The sequence below is a fragment of the Berghia stephanieae genome, chromosome 8 (assembly GCF_034508935.2).
Source record: "Berghia stephanieae isolate SIO BIC M18660-M18661 chromosome 8, UCSD_Bste_1.3, whole genome shotgun sequence".
NCBI classification, from domain to species: domain Eukaryota; kingdom Metazoa; phylum Mollusca; class Gastropoda; order Nudibranchia; family Aeolidiidae; genus Berghia; species Berghia stephanieae.
This window is the reverse complement of record NC_088367.1, coordinates 35770529-35795336: the sequence shown is the minus strand read 5'-3', so window position 1 is coordinate 35795336 and position 24808 is coordinate 35770529. Positions and strand designations below refer to the sequence as shown.

Here is a 24808-nt window from a genome sequence, read left to right as displayed (position 1 = left end):
CTAATTAATAGATTAGTTATTTAATAGTTTGAATTATAAATTAATAATTTAAAAAATAAGTCCTTGGTACATACAACTCTAATAATTCACATTTTATGAATCAACATAAGATACGACATGACGATAATGATTTTTTACACTGTACAATGGGATTTGTTTACATAAGATTTATATAATCATGAAATATTCTTAAGCAAGAGTAATATTATTGCTGCTCCTACTACTACTACAACAACAACTACAACAACTACTACTACAACTACTACTACTACTACTACTACTACTACTACTACTACTACTACTACTACCACTACTACTACTACTACTACTACTACTACTACTACTACTACTACTACTACTACTACTACTACTACTACTACTACTACTGCTGCTGCTGCTGCTGCTACTACTACTACTACTACTACTACCACTACTTCTACTATTACGACTACTACATCTACAACAACAACAAAAACTACTACTACTACTACTACTACTACTACTACTACTACTACTACTACTAACTACTACTACTACTAACTACCACCACTACTCTACTACTACTACTACTACTACTACTACTACTACATACTACTACTACTACTACTACTACTACTACTTCTACTACTACTACTACTACTACTACTACTACTACTACTACTACTACTACTACTACTACTACTGGGTTATTCCAGTCTTCCCTTGGAATAGACCCTCGAGAAAAATTTCCCCTATGGGATGAAAAAGGGAATTTTATTTTTTTTTAATTTTAAACTGTTATCTGTCTGCTCAACGCTACAGCAACATGGATAAGCTCCGGATTTATAAGCTTAGGGGGCAAGATGGCCCGTGGTTAGCGCGTTGTACTCTGGACTGAGAGGTTCTGTGTTCGATTCCGACCGAAGCCAATTTGTACTTTCTAGAGCAAGAAAATTTACTCCAATCACTCACTCCATTCAGGTGTAAAAGGGTACCTGTCAAGCTGGGATAGTAATCTGCGATAGACTAGCGTCCTGTTCAAAGGTTTTCAAACAAATACGTTAATTGTCCGCTTCACGCTATTGAAACCGGAATAACTCCTGCACCATTGGCTACAAGGCTCTAAAGGACTTAATTTGTCTTACAATGAGTCCAAGTGGCTCAGAAGGACTTACTTAAAAATATGTTCATTGAAAATTCCCGAAATAAATAACGATAAAGATAATTGATTCCACAAGGTACCGAATAGATGTGCGACCGGTTTTAGACACGTTACTGCTGTGTCACAAAGTGTGACACTTCTTAAATTATATTTATAAACATACGTTTTTAAATTGCCGAAAATGTTTATGTTGCTATGCCTTCTGTACTTGGTTTCATCACATAGAATTATTTTTTGAATTGTTCTTGCTTTTTTATATTCAGAATTGAAATAAATAAATAAATCATAACTGTGAAATTGAATGTAAGCTTCAGTTTAATATACGAAAACAGATAAAATGGACGTTTCGGGTTTCCCCTTCATCAACAACACATGATGAATTAAAAACTACAGACGAATGAGATAATGTGGTAGTGGCGTTGTTAAGATGCATAAACAAAAACATTGATGGACAGGATATTGTATGCTACGTTGTGAGGAAGCGCGAATTAAAACAGAGCAATAGAAATTTATAAAAGGTGCGTACTTAATTATGTTAACAGAGGGGAGGCGGGTAGGAACTGTGTAATGCAGTATAGAAGACAGTGAACTAAAATAAAGTGTGGACTATTGTTGGAAAATAAATACAATAGAATTGGAAATAAATACAAAATATAAGGGATGTAGGTATTAATATATTATTTGCATTAGCAGCAGCAGAAGCAACAGTAGTAGTAGTAGTAGTAGTAGTAGTAGTAGTAGTAGTAGTAGTAGTAGTAGTAGTAGTAGTAGTAGTAGTAGTAGTAGTAGTAGTAGTAGTAGTAGTAGTAGTAGTAGTAGGGATGCAGAAAATAAAGACAGGCATTTCAATTTTGACACGGCGCCGCCAAGTCTGGGACTTTTTTGTCCTAGTGCGGAAGTCTGCTATATTTTTCTACTATCACAAACGATATGAACAGTCCTGTCCCATTGATTTTGTAGCATTTCACAACGGCTTGGGACACAACGGGACTGTTTTGTCCCGTCCCAATAGGTGCGGAAGATTTCTCTAAATTCTATATGTTACAGATTTGGGACAGGACTGTCCCAGGACAGTCCTGTCAGTCCTGTCCTAGTGGGGAAGAGGGTTTACTCGCAGCCACACACAATGACATAATTGTTCCATTAATGGCAATCGTGTTGTACCTGTTACATATCCCTCTTTGAGGCGTGTCAGGCATGTGAAATTGAATTCCCCATTGTCCCTTTTAACTTGAGTGTGTTAATCTGATGTGTGCAGTGTTTGTTTTTTTTACATTTTAATTAATTGCTTTTAAGTGTGATGAATCACGTTGATTACCTGTTGACTATCAATACCAGTTATTTGAATAGGGAGAATAAACTTTTGATTAAAAGTCTCGGTCCCCATCAACCAAACGATTTTGTACTCACTATTAAAGACGGGAAACAGAATCGGTCATTTAATTTGATAAAGATTGGTATAGTAGTTTTCCTTGGCTATCGGTGAGAATAGAAAATAAGAGTTTATTTTCTTTTAATTGTATTTTGTTTGGCGATAACAGCAATACAGAATTGTCTTGGACAAGAAGTGGATTTACCTGTTTGAAAAATTTAACACAGAGAGCATTGAACCATCAGAAGTCTAACTTGCATTTAAATATCACCACTAGATTGAAAACCGTTGGTACTCTTCACATAGGTGCACAGATTGACAGTGGCTATCGCTTATCCTTAGCCAGGCATGATGAACAAGTTACAAAGAACATACAAATTTTGGTAAAATAATTGAGTGCATCAAATTCTCTCTCTCTCTCTCTCTCTCTCTCTCTCTCTCTCTCTCTCTCTCTATATATATATATATATATATATATATATATATATATATATATATATATATATATATATATATATATATATATATATATATATATATATATATATATATATAGCTAGGGGAATTAGGGTAAAATTGTGCAAATTAGTGATGAAAGCACCAAATTTGGTACAAAGTAACTTGAGACTATTATTAATCGATGTTGATATAGAACCACATTGAGAAATTCCTCTAACAGTGTAAAATAGGGAGATGAAAATCCGCCTATATGAGCTATATTAAAACAAAGGGGCGTAATCCATGAAATATTTGTTGATAGTTCGGCGCTTTAAAAATATATTATTTTTAGCCCGTGTAAGCGGTTGATTATTTTGGTTTAAATAATTAAAATTGTTAAAATGTGACTTTATGTGATATAGGAACCGTATGGGCCGGTAGTATAGCTTTATTATGATGACTGGAAGGGGGGGGGGGGGGGGAGGGGGGGGGAGAGGATGAGATGGTGCTGGTGTGAGTTTTACTTGTGTTGGTCGTCATCGTGGTGAAGATGATGGTGGAAGTGATGTTGGTGATAATGATGATGATGATGATGATGAGGTGATTGTTGTGATAATAGTGGTGATGATGATGATGATGATGTTGATGAGGTGGTGGTGGTGCTGATCTTGGTAGTGATGATGATGATGATGATGATGATGATGATGATGATGATGATGATGATGATGATGATGATGATGATGATGACGAAGACGACGATGAAGATGATGATCAGGATGGTGTTGATGGTGTTGTGATGATGGTGGTGGTGCTAATGGTAGTGATGATGATGATGATGATGATGATGATGATGATGATGATGATGATGATGATGATGATGATGATGACAATAAGGTGATTATGGAGATAGTAGTATTGATAATGGTGATGGGGATGATGATGGGGTGGTGGTGATCGTGGTAACGATGATGATGAAGATGATGATGATGATGATGATGATGATGATGATGATGATGATGATGATGATGATGATGATGATGATGATGATGATGATGTTGAATATGTTAATGATGAGGTGGCGGTGGTGATAGTGGTAGTGATTATAGTGATGTTGGTAACTCTTAGTTTCGAAAATGAAAAACTTTCTTGGTGACGTATATTAACATTTTTATATGATTAGGATCCAACAAAAATCATATTTATTAGACAAATGACCGTGGAACACATTTTTCTTGGAAGACTTGAGAGAATTCAACAGCAGCCTTTTCTAGTTTACCCTGACCTCTTTGAATTATTTTAACGGGGCAAGATAAAGCCAATATCTCGTTGTCAGTTTTTTCCATGTGAGTGTGTTCAAGAAAACAATATGTTGTCTTATTGAAGGCTAATAATGTTTCCTTTCCTGAGGTTAGCTGTCGAGGCCTGGTAGTTTGTCTCTGAACCTGATTGGGTGAACATACGACTGGGTGCAAACTCTTTCTCAGCATTCATTGCTATACATCTTGATTAATTCTGACAATTTATGGACTCTCTCTCTCTTTCTCTCTCTCTCTCTCTCTCTCTCTCTCTCTCTCTCTCTCTCTCTCTCTCTCTCTCTCTCTCTCTCTCTCTATCTATCTATCTATCTATCTATCTATCTATCTATCTATCTATCTATCTATCTCTCTCTGTCTTTGATCTGTTCTATACTTGAATGTTTTACATATAGCATGGCTCCAGAAAGGAGAGCTTTTGTGAAACACAACGAATAACAACTTGCAACAACCTAACAGAAAACATGAATAAACAACTCCAAACAGATGCTATATTATTAGACTTCAATAAATCATTTGACAAAGTCAATAACCATACTCTGGCTATTAAACTGGGGAGATATGGAATCATGAGTAACACACACGACTGGGTAATGGATTTTCTCACTAATCGTAAACAACTGAAAGAGCAATGTCAGAGTCAGCTCCAGTACTACAGGTGTGCCCCTAGGTACCGTACTGGGTCCCCTCTTGTTCCTTATCTACATCAATGATTTGCCTGAAAGATTGTCGCTCGGAACTAAACTGAGACTATTTGCGGATGACAGCCTTTTGTACAGAGCAATAAGGCATAAGAAAGACTCAGAAATTCTTCATCGGGACTTAGATTCCAGAAAATTACTCACAAAAGGAAGATAATACACAATACACCACAACTCACTATATGAAATCGCCAAAGCAAAATATCTCGGAGTAACAATAAACAATCGCCTGACCTGGAAAGACCACATTGCAAACATATGCAGGAAGGCAAACTCCACCCTGGGATGCTTGAGAAGAAACCTCTTCGGCTACAAAGTAACCATAAAAGAGAAATGCTATAAAGTTTATGTTAGACCAACACTCGAGTAAAGCGGTTAGGTATGGGATCCCGATCACACCTCCGAAATTAGGTAAATAGAATCAATCCAAAAAAACCTATAAAATTCGTTCAACAAAATCCTCAAACAAATCAAAGTCATATATAACACTGACATCACATTTGGAACCATTGAAGGAAAGGTGAGAGAAGAATAAACTAAATGTATTTTACAAAGGTCCTAAAAATCAGGTCAGGTGTCATTACACGGCCTCCAACAGAACAAGAGGAAACCTGGCAAATTTCTGTTGCCACAATCTAGAGTGGACTACCATCTTCAATCGTTTCTGCCCTCAACTATAAGACCTAGGAACAATTTGGATAACTCACAGAAAAACAATTGGGAATGCTGCTGCTGAGCATTCCACGAGGAAGTTTCAGCTTGAAGAGGAAAGGAATGAGAAGAAGAAAAAATAATTATAGCAACAGCAAAACTAGTACTTTGTTTGTTTTGGTAATATTCAGCATTTTTAATGTTCATAAAACCGACATGACAAATCTTCTTCTGATAATGAACTTCCTGCGCAATCAAATCATAATTTGAGAACATGGAGAGAATCTGGACATTGTTTATAATTTCTGCAGCCACGCGGATATTTTCGTTCATGTCTCTTGTCATTATTGAATGGAGGGAAGCTTCATCTTATTGTTGCAAAGCATACAATGTGTCCTATTTCTTGTGATAACCTCATCTGAGGGAAAACGCATATTCTGTCTCCTTGGACAGTGGGATGATGAGAGAATGTCTAGATCGGGATAATTTGACGTTTTCTTGTGATTTCTCATTTTTCACAGCAAGCCTTCTGATTTTTTTGGCCGTATATCAAAGCGACATAATTTGTGCCAGTTGGTATCATTTTGCTTCAGGACCTCCAGTGTATCATCAGAGCGGTCTTCAACAGACAAATCTAGCTTGTCACTATCATTTTCTAATCCGTTAAAAGTCTTAACACCAAAGCTGGTAGAACGCTACGCTACAAAAGTCACGTACCATTGACCACAATATGTCCGCTTTTACAGAGCTGGGCATTCTAATTTTTTTTTTTAAATCTCGACAAATGAATCATTTTGACCAATCCATCTCAATACTGCATTTTGCCATTATATAATTGTTAGTAGTTAGTACAAGATTTAGTACATTGTCAATGCCATGATTTAATGGGTTAAGTGACTTGATCACGGGATTGTTGGTGATGGGGATGTTCATGACGGTGATGTCAAAGATGATGATACGGACATTTTCAACCTGAAATTTGATTAGAACCATACTATTATGCAAACCACAATAATAACATAACTATGTTGAATTGTGTGACACATGAACATTGATGCTTAAACTAGGTGCTCGGTATGCTGCTAATGATGATCTTGATGATGATGATGATGATGATGATGATGATGATGATGATGATATGATGATGATGATGATGATGATGATGATGATGATGATGATGACGATTATTATTATTATTATTATTATTATTATTATTATTATTATTATTATTATTATTATTATTATTATTATTATTATTATTATTAGTATTATTATTATTATTATTATCATTATTATTATTATCATTATTATTATTATTATTATTATTATTATTATTATCATTATTATTATTATTATTATTATTATTATTATTATTATTATTATTATTATTATTATTATTATTATTATTATTATTATTATCATTATTACTATGAGGTGGGTAAAAGGCGACAGAATTCAAGTAGACACCGTTTCGTGACCTCGCCGAACCGAAAGCAGACGACACAACTCGCAACCGCAGAATGCGATGCATTGTTTATAGATATCTTCACATGAGCGGAAGTCTATTATTTTCAAATAATTTTAATTTAAAAAGACATTAAGAAAATACAAATTATACTCTTTGAAAGCTATCGGAATATACAAAAGATATGAGAGGGGAAAAAAATCTTCTTCTTTTTTTAGTATTCGTATTCGACCACCACAACTTTGATTTCTTCGATTTCACAATCTCGTGTTCCGCGTTTCAATGCCGTAAAATTTGAAATAACCAAATTGGTATACTTTTGGATTTTAAAAAATATTTTTGAAAATTATGTTACTCTCTTCGTAAATGAATGAATTTGATAAGTTGTATGTTATGAATAAATGATAAGTTTTATTTCCGATTTCGATTTAAGCAACAGTGTACATGTGTACTCGGTACCGATGACGTAGTCTGTGACCTTTTGACACCATAGCAAAATGTCGTTGTGAAGGCGGCAAGTTTCATCACCACCATGAATTTTTACACGATTTAAATTGCTAATATCTCAGCTCTTTGAGTGATGAGAAAGTGGTTCTATATCACAATTTAAACCTTTGAGCACGAACTTTTTTTCATTTAAAAATCATGCTTTCATCACTAATTTGCACAATTCGGGGGTTTTGTGTCTCTAATTCCCCCAGCTAATATATATATATATATATATATATATATATAATATATATATATATATATATATATATATATATATATATATATATATATATATATATATATATATATATATATATATATATATATATGCGACAACCAATCTCAAATCCAGCCCCATGCTCCTAAATGACCAGGCTACGCCGCTGCTACTACTACTACTACTACTACTACTACTACTACTACTACTACTACTACTACTACTACTACTACTACTACTACTACTACTACTACTACTACTACTACTACTACTACTACTACTACTACTACTAGTAGTAGTAGTAGTAGTAGTAGTAGTAGTAGTAGTAGTAGTAGTAGTAGTAGTAGTAGTAGTAGTAGTAGTAGTGTAGTGATATATGTCAATCGCCTCAACTTCCCACGAATGTAAATACATCAATACACACAACTCAATACAAACTATCGCCGTTACAATGCAACGACTATCTCCGTGTAGCAATGTGTTAATCGTTATAGCCCTGGGACAATAAAAGGGGGCCATCTGTGGTCTCGCTTGCATTCAGACTTTCAATTCGCACCTATATGTCACCATGTGCGAGATGTCACTCGTCCCGTAATTAGAAATTCACCAAGCGCACGGACGCTATAGTTACGACACCCGGAACACGATTGGACTACAGACAACAACCAAAACAAAACAGGCCTACCAAAGTCCTGAAATATTGTTGGCCCTTTGAGATTCTCCAACTCCCAACGAAAACCTTTATAAGCCAAGGTTGGGGAGAGTAACGTTCTCTCTCTATTTCATCTACTTAGAGCTCACTGCTCTATATGAAACTTTAAAAACCTACGTAGCGAGAAACCTGTGCGCACGAGGGTCAGTGATAAATTTACATTATGTTACCATTAATTAATGCAATTAAACTAGTGTATAGGCGTGATAATTAATATTGTGTTTTCGCCTGGCAGTAAGTAGACACAACCAAAAATTAACAGGAATCAATAACTCATAATTGACACTCATGTTTCCTATAAGAATATTCTTTCACTATCTTTATATATATATATATATATATATATATATATATATATATATATATATATATATATATATATATATATATATATATATTTATATATGTATTATAGGATGGTTTATATAATATTATGCCTTCAAAATGAATGACCTTGTAAAGTACATTTACCAATGTGCTATCGCAAATACACCATAGTTCCCCCCTCGTGGATCTTTACCTTGCAGTTGGTGAGGGGGCTTGAGGCACACGGGAGGGCAAAGGTGTAAATCCCGGTCGACCGTCACGAGACCATCCCGGGTATCGAGCCAACGAGCCACATGAGCTGCTCGCCCCGGTGTGTGACTAAATTTGATCCAAACCCGGTGCCCGAATAGCAGCCCTATCCCGGGCGCCACACTATTGTCCTTATGTCGAGTCCCAACCAGTCCCGTCAATGGCGAAGCGGTCTGCCGCCTAGCCAAATAATACCGCGTTCGTGTCGCCCGGGTCGTCGGCACGTCCGAGAAAAAAGCGAACGTCCCATGCATCAATCGATTCGCGGCCTGCCGATTGGAAAATGCGACGGCGGGGATGGCGAACTGACGCGTATATTGTCCCTGAACGTCGAGAGCCAGAGTATGGCAAAAAATGAGCTTTTATCAAAGCTATTGGCCGTTCATTGCGTTGATATCCTCCTTTTACAGGAGACCCACCTTTATTCAGGCGCGCAATCTTCCCGATTCCAGATCCCAGGCTATACGGTGGTCCAACGCGAGGACACTTCGAGGCTCAAAGGAGGGGTTAGCGTTTACGCTAAAGAGCCATCGAAGGTAAGGGTCATTGAGAGCGTAACGGACAGCAATGGGGTGAACCGAATTTCCGTGGAAGTAGGTGGACTGTGTTTGCATAATATTTACAAACCACCTAGAGCGACTTGGACTACACCACCGGTACCGGTGGTCAGCCATCCTTCCATCTGTCTGGGAGACTTTAATAGCCACCATCACGAATGGGGCTACCGAGACTGCAACGAGGCAGGAAGACAACTCCGCTCATGGATGGACTGTAATGATCTACACCTAGTGTACGATCCTACAGCCAAGGGTACCTTCCGGGGTACCCGCCATAAGAAGGAGTACACTCCAGACCTCACCCTCGTAACGAAAAGCGCGAACGGTGAACCGCTGCAGGTGAAGCGGACAGTCCTCGGGGACTTTCCGCATAGCCAGCACAGGCCGGTTCTTGTCACAGCTGGGGTGACAATACCGAGGGTGCAGTCTCTCCCACTTTGCAGATGGAATTTCAGGAAGGCTGACTGGGAGGAATTCAGTTCCTATATCGAGCAGGTCTGCCCTGCCATTCCTCCCAAGTCCAAGAATATAACCAGATTTAGTAGGCTACTGGTTAAGAGCGCTCAACGCTCTATTCCACGGGGCAAGCGGAAATTCTACACCCCTTGCTGGACAGCAGAGTCGGAAGAGCTGTACCGAGAGTACCAGCAGACCCAGTCTCAGGACACAGCCGATAGACTACTTCAGTCTCTGGCAGAGGGAAGGAAGCAACGGTGGCAGGAGACCGTGGAAAGTCTCGACTTTACACACTCCAGCCGCCACGCTTGGCGTTTGATAAAGAAATTGGACCCAGATCGGAATTTCGCGAAGGCTGCACCGGAATGCGAGGCAGACACAATTGCCAAGAATATTAAGAACCGTAGTAAGCGGGTCCCTAATCAGGCTTTTGAGCGCGGTGTCCGCAAGGCGTACCGAACGATTTTGGACTCGCTACCTGCGGAGGAGTCGGACTGGACGGCCCCGTTCAGTCCCCGAGAAGTGGGTGCAGCCATTAGCGAAGTAAAGAACGGCAAAGCAGCAGGGATAGATGGTGTATATCCCGATATGGTGACGCATCTGGGCCCCAGGGCACGGGCCTGGTTAGCAGAGGCAATGTCGGACGTCCTTGCAAAAGGAAAGCTTCCACAAGTGTGGAAGCACGCAAAGATAGTTGCCATCCTGAAGCCAGGGAAGCCGGCGAAGGAGGCAGACAGTTACAGACCCATATCGCTGCTGAGCTGTCTTTACAAATTGTTGGAGCGTGTTCTATTAAACCGATGGGGGCCGGTCCTAGACGCTGCCCTGCCACCAGAGCAGGCAGGCTTCAGGGAAGGGAGGTGCACCACGGAGCAGGTCATTGCCCTTACAGAGCATATTGAGCACGGGTTCGAGAGAAAACAGCAAACAGGTGCTGTGTTTATAGACCTATCAGCGGCGTACGATACGGTCTGGTGCGATGGGTTAATGCTCAAACTTGCAAAAATCATAAGGTGCAAAAAGACCTTGAAGTTGTTCTCTTCGATCTTAGGGGAAAGGCAATTCCACGTCGCGCTGGGAGACGTCACGAGCAAAGTAAGGAAATTGAAGAATGGGGTCCCTCAGGGGTCGGTACTTGCGCCAATGTTGTTTAACGTTTACATTAGCGATATGCCGAACACTTCCTCCCTGAGGCTGGGATACGCAGACGACTGGGCACTCGTTACTCAGAGTAAAGTGTGGACCCGTCTCGAGAGCGTACTCAGCGAGGACGTCACCAGACTCAAATCCTACTTTGACAAGTGGTACCTGAAGATGAACACTTCAAAAACCGTGGCCACTGCATTTCACTTATGCAGTGGTTGGCACACCCGTAAACTGAATGTCCTAGTCGGGGACCAGCCACTCCCATATGAGCCGCGTCCAAAATATTTAGGGGTGACGTTGGATCGCAGCCTTACCTATCGGGCTCATCTCGAAGGGGTTGCCCGGAAGATAGAGAAGCGGAATAGTCTTCTGAGGAAGCTGGCGGGATCGACTTGGGGCGCTAGCCAAGCGCTCCTGAGAACATCCGCCCTGGCACTATGCTATTCCACCGCGGAGTATTGCGCTCCAGTGTGGGGTAGAAGCAGAAACGTTGAGAAGGTGGATGTAAAACTTCGCAAGTCGATGCACATAGTGTCGGGAACGCTAGCAACAACCCCTAGAGAATGGGGCCCGGTAATGGCAGCGATCCAGCCCCCCGATGTCCGGAGAGAGACCATTACGGGAAACTGGCTGAGTAAGATCAAAGAGAGAGGGAATGGGGATACCCCTCTCATGCGCATAATGAACGGTGCCCCCGTTTCGAGCCGAAATAAGTCCCGGCAACCCTTGTACGCAGAATCCCTGACTACGGACAGAGCTGCACATACGAGATGGAAGTCGGTTTGGACGAATTCAATCCCTCGTGGGGGCGGGGACCTACACTCCTCTAAGCTTGGTGAGAAGTTGCCAGGCTTTGATACCAGTAAGAGGAGACACTGGGTAGCTGCGAATCGGCTTCGGTCGAGGAGCTGCCTAACGGCCGGTGCGTTACATCAGTGGGGTCTAACTTCCTGTCCTTTATGTCCACGCTGTGGACAAGAACCCGAAACGGCAGAGCATCTAGTCGAAAGGTGTGTTGTGACGATGCTACCGGGCGGGTTCGCGACGGTGCACGAATGCGGACCGGACTTTGCTGATTGGGTCGATCGTCATAACATAATAGTGTGAACCATAAGAAGCTGCTACCATAGTTCTATTTAGTATTTATATATGCATTGATTATTATATTCTCATTGATACATATCTTTCCCATCCCACTAACTCATTCCATTGGTTGAATTACGGATTAACCCATGGGGATAGTGGTGATGTCAAGGGTATTAATTGAAATCCCCTCACGACCCCACTATTCATTGAATATTAAAATGTTGCAACCTAGTCAAAGATTTGCTCCGGTATTTTTCACAGATCAATTGTGAGCGAAGCATTCAGCCTTTGATCGCCCAGCATGAATCAGTGAGTAGTGACAGCCCACATCCTGTGAAGGACCAAGCCGAACGGCCTACCACGCAACAGATTACAGACTGCTGACCTGAACGGCGACTGTCTGCTATAACGGGACACCTTTCACGCTAATCAGTTAAGGCCTCTCAAAAGAAAAATGAATAGTTTTTGTGATACGGGATGAAGATTAATACCCATAGAATACATTAATGAATTAAAAACCGCACTATTATTCTTTGGCAAATTATGTGTTACCTTGTCATTGTATGAGGCAATTCTGTTGATTTTATATTAAAAATACTTTTCTTTAACGGGGACTAATACTTACCTTCTGAACCTACCTTTCCCTATACAACCTGCCAATACTCTACCACTCCACTATTACCTATTTCTTTAAACCTAAAACATTCTCTTACTATCACTATCAGTCAAGTGTCAGGAACTTTTGAACCAACAATAAAATGGAATAAAAGTGGCACCCGACGCTGTCTATGGGGAAAACTATTTGACTTCTATCTCCTTTCTTGCCAACCTCCTACATAGACGTGACAACAACAACAACTACTACAACTACTACTACTACTACTACTACTACTACTACTACTACTACTACTACTACTACTACTACTACTACTACTACTACTACTACTATGTCTTTTATTTTCCATTATTTTCTGGAAGGTTCTGTTCCCTGACGCTGACCTTTTCTTATCAATCGGATCACTCCCCTGGGGCACCCTACCCACTACCCACGCCAACTACTAACGTTTCATTCATACTGCAACAACCATTGAGTAAAGACATGTTATTTTATTTGTTTTCCACGTTAATTTGTGTATTGTTGTGATGACGAAGGGTTTTACCCGAAACGTCCATTGTCTGTTTTGTTCCCATACGAAGCCTCTCCATTTTCACTCTTTCGTTAGTATTTTCACGATCACCGGCTTCAGGCAGCCCCTACCATTTTCTAAATAATATCGTACTTTTGTAAGTACACAAATGAATTGTCCTTTACCGAAAATAATTTTAAAGGCTCACAATATTATAGTCAGATTTTTAATAAATGGCGCGTGTTTTTCTTCTTTTTCTCAGCTGCCCCCAAATGCAAAGCTGCAAAAATTTGTAGGAACCTCTGAATCAATTTGTCTTAATAAAAAAAAAAAAAAATTCATGATTTTTAAAACAATAGGAAAGGATTTCGTTTATTACAGCTATATTAAAATCGATAACAGGAGAGGATCGGAACTCATAGAAGATTTACATTATCAAAATTATGAATTTTCCGCATATCCATTTTGAAGGAATTCGTTAAACTGGAGTGTTACGTTAATTGAAGCTTAAACAATATACTTGCAGTATTTGAATATGAAGCAACGATTGGCAATTATTAACTATCGGATATCTATATTTTATAACTATCAATACACATTACTGGTGAATACAAACGAAAGTGAACATAACGCGCTTCCAATATAATTTTGATTGCAAAAGTTTGAGAAATAGCTTGTGTTTATGCCAAAGAGGATTCCATACATTTATGTAGACTGGTCAAAAGTAAAAATGCATCAATCATGAGAGTGAGAGTGTCTCCACAAATATGTGTTCAACAATAACAACAACAACCAAGAAATACCGGACACATCAATCAGCACAGTATGATGACGAGGATGGTGAAAAGGTGAAATGAAACGACTACAGAAAGATTCCGAGCATCACTCTATCCAATGAAATGTAATTTTCCTCTAGTTTGCGAAGGTTGAGACATGCCTTTTCTCAATCTACTCTTTGTTATATTATTGCCTCGTCGGTGATAGTAAATTTGGTGTTCCTCCTCTCAATCTTTCCCTCTACTTAGACTTAGACCAAATGACCTCGATGGGATTGCGCTCACAACGATATGGGGGAAGTCGCGCAACCTCGTGTCAAAACTCCGTGATTAAACAGTCTGCTTTGAAAGCTGTTTCTGGTTCATTTCTTTTTTTTTTTTTTTTTTTTTTTTTTTTTTTTTTTACTAAAGAGTATAGTTAGCATTTTGACAAATGGTCAGAATATGAAGTACTGTCTGATTGAAACCATGAAATCATGTGTAAGCTTTTATATTTACCAAAGTTGGAGCCTTGAAGTGATCAAGGGTCACTGAATGGTAGCGTTGTCCAATACAATACAGCTGAGTGCTTCAATGGAGGGCAGCAAACGATATTTAGCCAGTCTTAAAACACCTTTGCATTTACCCCAGAATAATATTCCAGATGATACAGAGAAGAAAAAATGACATGGCATCATTTTAAATATCCAGTATCATCACCACCTGCAAGAATAACAACGATCCTCTGTCCAGAAACCATGAGTCTTTTTCTGCTTGAATAATAGGACGTCCAATATTTTTTCGGATGTATATTTACGCTCACCCTTACATCTTTGGATGATATCCATATCAAAGTTATCTATCTGTCCCCGCGGTTTTTTGCCATTTCAAACGCCAAAATTTGCCATAAAAAATGGTAACATTTGCCATCAAAATAGCAAAATTTGCCAACAATTTTCCGCTAGTTTTACAAAAATCAAACATTTAAAACAACATGTACGGTAAAAAATTGACACAAATAGGGCATTTTGTAGAATATTGATGTCACAACAGGTCAACATGAATTTATTTATATTTTGAATGGTTTGAAATAATAATAATAATAATAATAAATAATAATAATAATAATAATAATAATAATAATAATAATAATAATAATAATAATAATAATAATAATAATAATAAATAATAATAATAATAATAATAGTAGTAGTAGTAGTAAGTAAAAAAAAAAGATGGAAGTAATCAAAATATTTTATTAACTATTTAGCTTCTTAAAATTTGGGAAATCAAAGTGAACAATCGCATAAAAAATTCATAATTTGAAAAACTAATTAAGGAGAGGAAAAAAATAACTATTCACAAGGAAAGAGAAACAAAATCCATTTTCCAATGGGGGCACATTAAATTTGTATTCTCTACTTATTATCCAATTTTGAGCATTATTATTATTGCTTTATATTTCAAAATAATATAGGCCTAATGGGTTTTTGAATGAAAAACATGGGGGGAAAAAAGGCGAAAAACAAATCTTGGGATCTCCAATAGCCTAGGCTAGGCCATAGAGGTGGGAGGCTAGGCAGCGGCGTAGCCTGGTCATTTAGGAGCATGGGGCTGGATTTGAGATGGGTTGTCGCATATATATATATATTGTAACACGCATAACCCGCAGGACACGTTTTTGTTTACATGTGTCTTTCTATTCGATTTTACTTTAAATTCTTACGCTCCAATGTGGATTTTTATATGGTTAATCTTGTGATTGTGTTGTGTTTAATTATCTGAAATCAATTTTAATATCAAACGAACTATTTCTGTGATATTCTCATTTTTAAAAAATGGATTTTAAGGTAAAGCCTGATTTTCACCAATCTTTTTCTTCTACACATTACGAGAGATTTTTATTCACCACTTTATTTTTAACATCGGTGTTTTATTATCAACGCCGTCAACAACCAACGTCTCTTGTTGACGCCATTGAGTCAAATGCACACCAACGGGGTGGAACAAGAAAACAAAGGGCGATACCAGTGTTCACTGGCCACAGACCACATCGCCCCCACCATTACAAACCATCACGACCCCCACCCACATACACAACAATTGATTTAAAACCACGATCATTGCCATTGTCATTATCGTCGTCGTTATCGTCAGCACCACCACCATCGTCATCGCTGTCATCTTCCATATCGTTGCCACCACGACCACCATCACCATCGTCGTTATCATCAGCATCACCACCCCCATCCAATCTTATTACTTTACGGCAACAACAACAACAAAGGAGTACAGATGACGAAAACAATTTGAAATGTGCTCTCCTGAATGCCCGCTCTGTGCGAAATAAAGCTGTGTTAATTAATGATTTTATCGTCGAAAACAAATTGGATTTATTCTTTATTACAGAGACTTGGCTAACATCTTCTGACACTATAACCATAAACGAGGTAATCCCCAGCGGCTATTCATATCATCAAGAAAATAGAGACTAAAGACGTGGAGGTGGTTTGATGTGTGTTTTTAGAGACCAATTGAATATTATCAAACGAGAAAAACAAAACTACGACTCATTCGAATGCATCGAAATTCACTTTAGTCATAATAACAGACATTTTAACGTCGTAACCATTTACAGACCACCACCATCAACTAAATACAAGAGCACAAATACAACTTTTATAAAAGAATTTGAAGATTTTCTCCACGCAAAAAAACACCGAGAATCGAGAAATTATTATTCTAGGTGATTTTAATTTTCATGCCGAGATTTCGGACAACTTCACCAAACTTCTAGAAATATTCGATCTCAAACAAAATGTCAAAGGACCAACTCACGAGGGTGGACACACCCTCGATCTCGTTATCACACGGTCCATAGATACTTCCACTCGTGAGATCAGGATCGGAAGCCCAGACATTTCAGACCACCACCCAGTATTTTTTAAGATCAATGTCCCTGTCCCAATTTCAAATCGGCGTACAGTCCGCTATAGAAAAACGAAAAACATAAACCACAACCAAATTACTGGACCAAATTCGGGAGTTGGACATAAATAATAACGTTATGAATACACACGGCGTTACAGAGAAATTAGATCTCCTCTATACATCACTCAATAAGTGTCTGGAAAATCATGCGCCCCTCAAATCCAGAACGATCGTCCTAAGACCAAATTCCAAATGGTTTACTGCTGAAATCCGAAAGGCCAAACATGACAGACGTCATAAGGAAGGTATTTGGCGTAAGTCTCGACTTGAAATTCACAAGCAAATTTATAAAAAAGCCAAAAATTATACCAATCAATTAATAGTCAGTACCAAGCGGCAACATGTGAAGGACACACTGATAAAAAGCAAACTTGACTCGAAAAAGCTTTATAATACTGTCAAAGAAATGATCACACCATCGAATACAAATAATTTACCAACAAATACATCTCCAAAAGAACTCTGTGACAAATTCAACACCTTTTTCATTGAGAAAATTTCCAACATCCGACAGGAACTAGACAACGACAGCCCCACAAATCTACATCCCAGCACATCACGAGTCGAAACAACAAGCATGACTTCACCAATGAAAACAACAACAATGACAAGGCACGTGACATCGCCTGGAAGATCAACATCAACGGAAGAGACACTACAGGAGGACACAACACTTACCTGCACGACACGACCAACTAAATCTATGAACACCTGTTATAAAATGTTAACGTCGTTTGAACCCGTAACAATAGAGGAAGTTAAAAATATTTTGTCAGATATGCCTAATAAATCATGCCCGCTAGATAAAACACCAACTTGGCTCATAAAATCATGTTCAAAGTATCTTGCTCCAGCAATTGCATCTATCGTAAATGAAAGTCTAACGTTGCCCGATTTTCCAAATATGCTGAAACATGCCTTGGTTAGACCCCTGAAGAAAAAAGCAAATCTTGACTGCAATGAGTTAAATAATTTTAGACCTGTGTCAAATTTAAATTTCATTTCAAAATTAATCGAAAAAGTCGTTGCTGCTCGTATTATTAACCATCTAGAGACGAATGCCTTAAATGTTAAATTTCAATCTGCCTACAAAGCCTCCCATAGCACGGAAACGGCATTACTTAAAGTTTTTAATGATATCGTAAATGATATAGATAATAAAAGTGCTGCGATGCTTGTTTTACTAGATTTAAGTGCGGCATTCGACACTATCGATCAAAATTTACTTTTAACTAGACTACGTGATCAATTTTATATCAGTGGCACAGCTTTGGGCTGGTTAAAGGAATATTTGTTTGAAAGAACTCAGTCAGTAATTATAGAAAACCATGTATCAACTCCATCCATATTAACGTGTGGAATGCCTCAGGGATCTATTCTCGGCCCCCTCCTTTTTACAATGTATACTGCTCCCCTCTCTCATATGTTATCCACTTTTCCCATTGATTTTCATTTTTATGCTGATGACACTCAGCTGTATACAAAACTCAATAATGATCCAGAGCTGTCATCAGTATCTGTTATGGAAAATTGCATTGCTAACATAAAGGATTGGATGAAACTAAACAAACTTAAATTTAATGATGACAAGACGGAAATGATAATTTTTGGAAATAGGTATCAACTCTCAAAAATATCTACAAATGAGATACTAGTGGGTGAAAATGCTATTAAACCTAGTTCTTGTGTGAGGAATCTTGGGGTGTATTTAGATCAAGGGTTATCCATGGAAGATCATGTTAAAAAAATATGCCAATGTTGTAACTATCACATTAGAAACATTGGAAGAATCAGACATTATATTGACGAAGATATTACAAAGATGCTTGTTAATTGGTTTATTACTAGCAGATTAGATTATTGCAATTCCCTTCTCATTGGCTGTCAAAGTAGATTAATTCATCAACTACAAAAAATTCAAAATAAAGCGGCTAGACTTATAAAATTAACGAAAAAAAAGAGATCATATAACACCAGTTCTCCAGGAATTGCACTGGCTTCCTGTGAAGTATAGGATAGAATTTAAAATATTGTGCTATGTTTTTAGATGTCTGGATGGATTGGCTCCTGAATATTTGCAGGAACTGATCAAAAAATATGAACCCATTCGAAATCTAAGATCATCTCAGTCCCAACTTCTAAAAGTTACCACCTCAAAATCCACTTTCGGTGAAAAAGCCTTTTCATTCATAGCTCCACGCCTATGGAACGCACTTAGTCCTCAGACAAAGTCCTGTGAAAACTTATCATCTTTCAGGAAATGTCTGAAGACTGAGTTGTTCCGCGAGGCTTATTTTTCATGAAATGGATGTTGCTTTGATTCTGTTTTTTGTATGCATGCTTATTATGTATCATGTAGTGTCGTGATTTTTAATTTTGCTGTATTTAAAAATTTTTATTTTTATTTTTATTATGTAAAGCGCCGCAGAGCACGATTGACGTGGATGTTTAGGCGCTATATAAATTCATTATTTATTTATATTATTTATTTATAATTTATTATTATTTATTATATATATATGTATATATATATATATATATATATATATATATATATATATATATATATATATATATATATATATATATAGAGAGAGAGAGAGAGAGAGAGAGAGAGAGAGAGAGAGAGAGAGAGAGAGAGAGAGAGAGAGAATTTGATGCACTCAATTATTTTACCAAAATTTGTATGTTCTTTGTAACTTGTTCATCATGCCTGGCTAAGGATAAGCGATAGCCACTGTCAATCTGTGCACCTATGTGAAGAGTACCAACGGTTTTCAATCTAGTGGTGATATTTAAATGCAAGTTAGACTTCTGATGGTTCAATGCTCTCTGTGTTAAATTTTTCAAACAGGTAAATCCACTTCTTGTCCAAGACAATTCTGTATTGCTGTTATCGCCAAACAAAATACAATTAAAAGAAAATAAACTCTTATTTTCTATTCTCACCGATAGCCAAGGAAAACGACTATACCAATCTTTATCAAATTAAATGACCGATTCTGTTTCCCGTCTTTAAAAAGTTTATTCTCCCTATTCAAATAACTGGTATTGATAGTCAACAGGTAATCAACGTGATTCATCACACTTAATAGCAATTAATTAAAATGTAAAAAAAAAACAAACACTGCACACATCAGATTAACACACTCAAGTTAAAAGGGACAATGGGGAATTCAATTTCACATGCCTGACACGCCTCAAAGAGGGATATGTAACAGGTACAACACGATTGCCATTAATGGAACAATTAGGTCATTGTGTGTGGCTGCGAGTAAGAAAGCCACAATGACTCAGTTCAACGTCAAGATGCCTCTTGATGCCCACAGTCAGAGCACACGGCAAGCGTGAAATGCATCGCCTGTTGTACCGTGGGAATATGGCTGGAAGCCTTCTCAACCTTTAAAGCCACACGCTGTACTGATTGGTCAGTGGCCGAGTACGACTCGAGCTGTAGTAAATTCAAAGCTGTGTGATTGGTTCAAGTTTTGAGGCTCTGTAAGGGTTTTTTAACACCAGGTCAACAATGAATTTCATTGTTTGTGAAACAGAAAATTAAAAGTGTGACTTTTTATTGTTAAATTCTTACATACTTTCAAGACAATGACGACCTGTGGCTTAGCCTTAATAGCCTTTAAGGCCCTACGCTACACATGTTTGTCCGTTATTTAGTGCCAATTTTGGATGCTAGCATTGAAAGTCGCCGTCTTTTCACAATTTTTCACAGCTTTTGTTGTTTTTTTAAAACAAAAAATCGTCAATTTAGCCTAAAAACGGCGAAAATTGCGGCTTTTTGCGGCCAAGGGTGAAATTTGCGGCCGCGAAAAATTGCGGGGACAGGTCTATGGTCCTTTTCCCGCCACGTCGTTCTACACTGGTGATCTCTCTGTCGTATTTTCGATAACGATCTTCTCATGGTTCATTGTGAAATTCCAAAACCATTGCCGTCCTCTTTAATGACTTATTGATAGATATACAAGAAGACTTTACGAGGGTGGAACCGATAGAGATTCCGTACCGCATCGTGTTGTTTAAGAGCCTAATCTGTTTTTAAACCTTTAAAGGCCATGTGAAACGTTCATGCAAAGACAAAAATTTGTCAAAGTTATATAAACAGTGTTTGTTAATTTGACAATATTGAGTATACAATCACTATTTCAAATGATTATAGCGAGAGATTTCATATCAGTCTTTGGTAATTGCGACATGATGTAGATAAAATTCAAAATTTAATACAAACTTCATAAGTGGTATGTTTATAATACTTAAAACTATCCGTAAAACGAATTGTAGTTATTTGGAAAGAAGTATGACGTGAACTCATAATCACTACGTCAGCACAATATTTTTTGGAAATACGATGAATAAATTCATACTTTGTGGTGCGTAACTTTTTTACATATTTAACAGTGTAAAATCTCTAATTTTATGTCAGTTGTTTTAAAGTAGTTTTTAATAGGTCTTAAAGAAGAAAACTTTTCGGAGTGTTTATTCGTCCTTCAGGTCGTATTCTTAAAAAGTGTCTAGCCGACCTTCAGTGCTTATGCAAATGAGGTAGGCGTGAAATACGTAAAGGGCAATTGACTGAAAGGCTGTTGTTTATATTTGTCACCGTATTTTTATATGTATTAAATTCAAGGTTATTGCCCTCCCATAAATCGCATTGTTATTACAGTGACCTATATATGTCACTGTTTCCCCGGCTTTTTGTGTGCGACCATGTTATCTATGTAATTAAGTGGAATTACAAAATCGGAGTGTTCAGTCCTTCACGTCTTCACTTTTTTATCGACTGTTGAAACGTAAGCATCGTTATGAGTATGAGTAGAAAAAAAGCATATTATTCTATCACTCTCTCTTTCTCTCTCTCTCTCTGTGTGTGTGTGTGTGTGTGTGTGTGTGTGTGTGTGTGTCATATTTCCGCCTTTTATCTCTAATTTCTTCTCTCCCTCCATCAATCTCTTCCTTTGTATTTTCCTCTCTTTATCTCGCTATCATCCTTTCATTTCTTCTCTCTCTCTCTCTCTCTCGCTCTGTCTTTAATTCCCTCTGTATTTCTCTTTCTCTCACATATTCTTCTCTCTCTCTCTCTCTCGCTCGCTCGCTCTCGCTCTGTCTTTAATGCCCTCTGTATTTCTCTTTCTCTCACATATTCTTCTCTCTCTCTCTCCCTCTCTTTCTCTCTCTCTCTCAACTATGCACCGAGCGAGGGTCGAACTCAGGACCTTCCAATCAAAAGGCGAGTGTCATGCATATCTCTATCTATCTATCTATCTCATTCTCTTTCAGTCTTCCTCTCTCATTTTCTCTACCTCCATATACATATTTTATACTCTCTCTCTCTCTCTCTCTCTCTCATATTTTCCCCCTTTTATCTCTAATTTCTTCTCACGCTCCATCAGTCTCTTCCTTTGTATTTTCCTCTCTTTATCTCGCTATCATCCTCTTTCATTTCTTCACACACTCTCTCTCTCTATCTATCTATCTATTGAATCGTGTTTGATACAAATATGGTACGAAAAGTGCTCGACATGTAGTAATGGAGCGATGGCAAATTAAGCCTGAAACATTAATGTAGACTGTCTCAAACATTGTGGTAAATATTTTAAAAAATATCTATCTATCTCTTCTGATTTCTTTTCTCCTTGTCTCTCATTCTTCTTCCTCTCTCTTTCTTTCTCTTTCATATTTCCCCCCATAAATCTCTTATGTTCCCTATGTCGGGTTTTCTCTCACTCCTTTTCTATTTATTCCTCTATTTCGTCGTCGTCTTCTCTCTCTCTCTCTCTCTCTCTCTCTCTCTCTCTCTCTCTCTCTCTCTCTCTATATATATATATATATATATATATATATATATATATATATATATATATATATATATATATATATATACGTATCTAACTTCATCGTTCCTCCTTCGCCTACCCCCCCCCCCCCCCTCTCTCTCTCTCTCTATATATATATATATATATTCTCTTCTTTATTTTTCTTTAAGTCTCTCTCTCTCTCTCTCCCTCTCTCTTTCTTCCCCCCTCCACCTTTGTTCTCCAATTTCCTGTCTTTTCCTTCTCTTTATATAGCTCATCCTCCTCTTTTATTCTGGCACCCTCTCTCTTTCTCCCTTTGTCTGTCCTCTCTCTATCTATCTATCTCTATCTGACTCTGCCTTTCTCTCTCTCTCTATCTATCTGTCTATCTTTCTCTATGTCTGAGTGGTCTCAAACCATTGCTCAAACGCGTTTCATCTGGATATGGTATCAAATACTCCTCTCCTTTCACATTCTCTGATCCATTATTGTTTTTAAAAAAGGAAAAGAAAAAAAAATAACAAAAGGGGACAACGACACAGAAACACCCCACCCCGCGACTGCAACATCATAAATTAAAACCAATCCCTCTCACTCCACACACCCCCCCCCCCCCCCCCCCCCCCCCCCTTAAAAAAACACACACTTCCTGGCCGTCTGTATAACTAAGAGTTGCCAACCACCAAAGAATTAAAATACATTCGGAAGGCCTCAAGTTTTCGTAGTGAGCTTGCTATGGCAATTATGGTAATATAGATTGAGCTTGAGGCGGTGGTGGGGAATCATGGATGTAGAGAGAAAGAAGAGAAGAAGAAGAAGAAGAAGAAGAAGAAGAAGAAGAAGAAGAAGAAGAAGAGAAGAAGAAGAAGAAGAAGAAGAAGAAGAAGAAGAAGAAGAAGAAGAAGAAGAAGAAGAAGAAGTGAATGGATAGATAGAGAAGGAGCTAGAGACAACCCGACAGAGAAAACAAAGAAAATGTGAAATAAGGAAGAAGAATGTGCCGCTATGTGGTCTTGTGGTATGACACTCGCCTTCGGATCGGATTGGAAAATCCTGGGTTCGAGCCTCACTCGGCGCATAGTTGAGTCCACTCTTACCGTACTCAGGTTTAAAATAATTACCAGGCCGTTAACTGCGTTGTTCTGTCTGAAAAAATGTAATATCGCCTAACAGACATCATGTAGGATGTTACGTGTTGCTGTTGGCCTGTGACATCCTGTAAAGCGCTTTGTGACTTCGAGCGGATATTGCGCTATATAAAAACTCTCGTTAGTATTTGTGACAATGATAGCAGTGATGTTATTCTTGTTTCGATGATGAAATGATGGTAGTGGTGATGCCACTGATCAAGAAGCTAGAGTGATAAAGTTGATGGCAATGGTGACGCCTTTGTGTGCGCGTATGGTATTGATATTTATAATGAATGTTTCCTAGAGCGGTGGTGGCTGAGATGATAGTTATGATTTTGCTAGTGATGGCAATAATTGATATGACCATGGTAATGGTAGGTATAATGCTGTGGTGGTGATATTGATTGTGGTGCTGATGATACTTATGATATTGTGCAAATGATGGTGGTAGCGATTCTGATGGTAATGATTATGTTGTAAAAGTGCTTGTGGTAGTGATGGTGATGGTTTTAAAATTGATGTGGATCGACGTGCAATTATTTTTAGGTCTGATAACCATTTCCTTATGGGCTCATTCTTGTAATAGAAATCTTTTTTAAAATGACGCAAAATACATTATACAACAATGTTAAACCAGGCCCATAAGTGGATTCGGATATCAGACCTGCGTATTTG

The 24808-nt window shown here is 38.1% G+C and overlaps 1 protein-coding gene across 1 annotated transcript in view; it reads right to left on the bottom strand.

The window, feature by feature from the left end:
* LOC144978991 (uncharacterized) overlaps window positions 1–16396 on the bottom strand; it is a 45301-nt gene extending 28905 nt beyond the window's left edge. The window contains exon 1 of the mRNA XM_078925610.1: window positions 16279–16396. Coding sequence (XP_078781736.1) covers window positions 16279–16396 — 118 coding nt within the window. The remainder of the gene's footprint in view (window positions 1–16278) is intronic.
* Between the last annotated feature and the right edge of the window lie 8412 nt (window positions 16397–24808).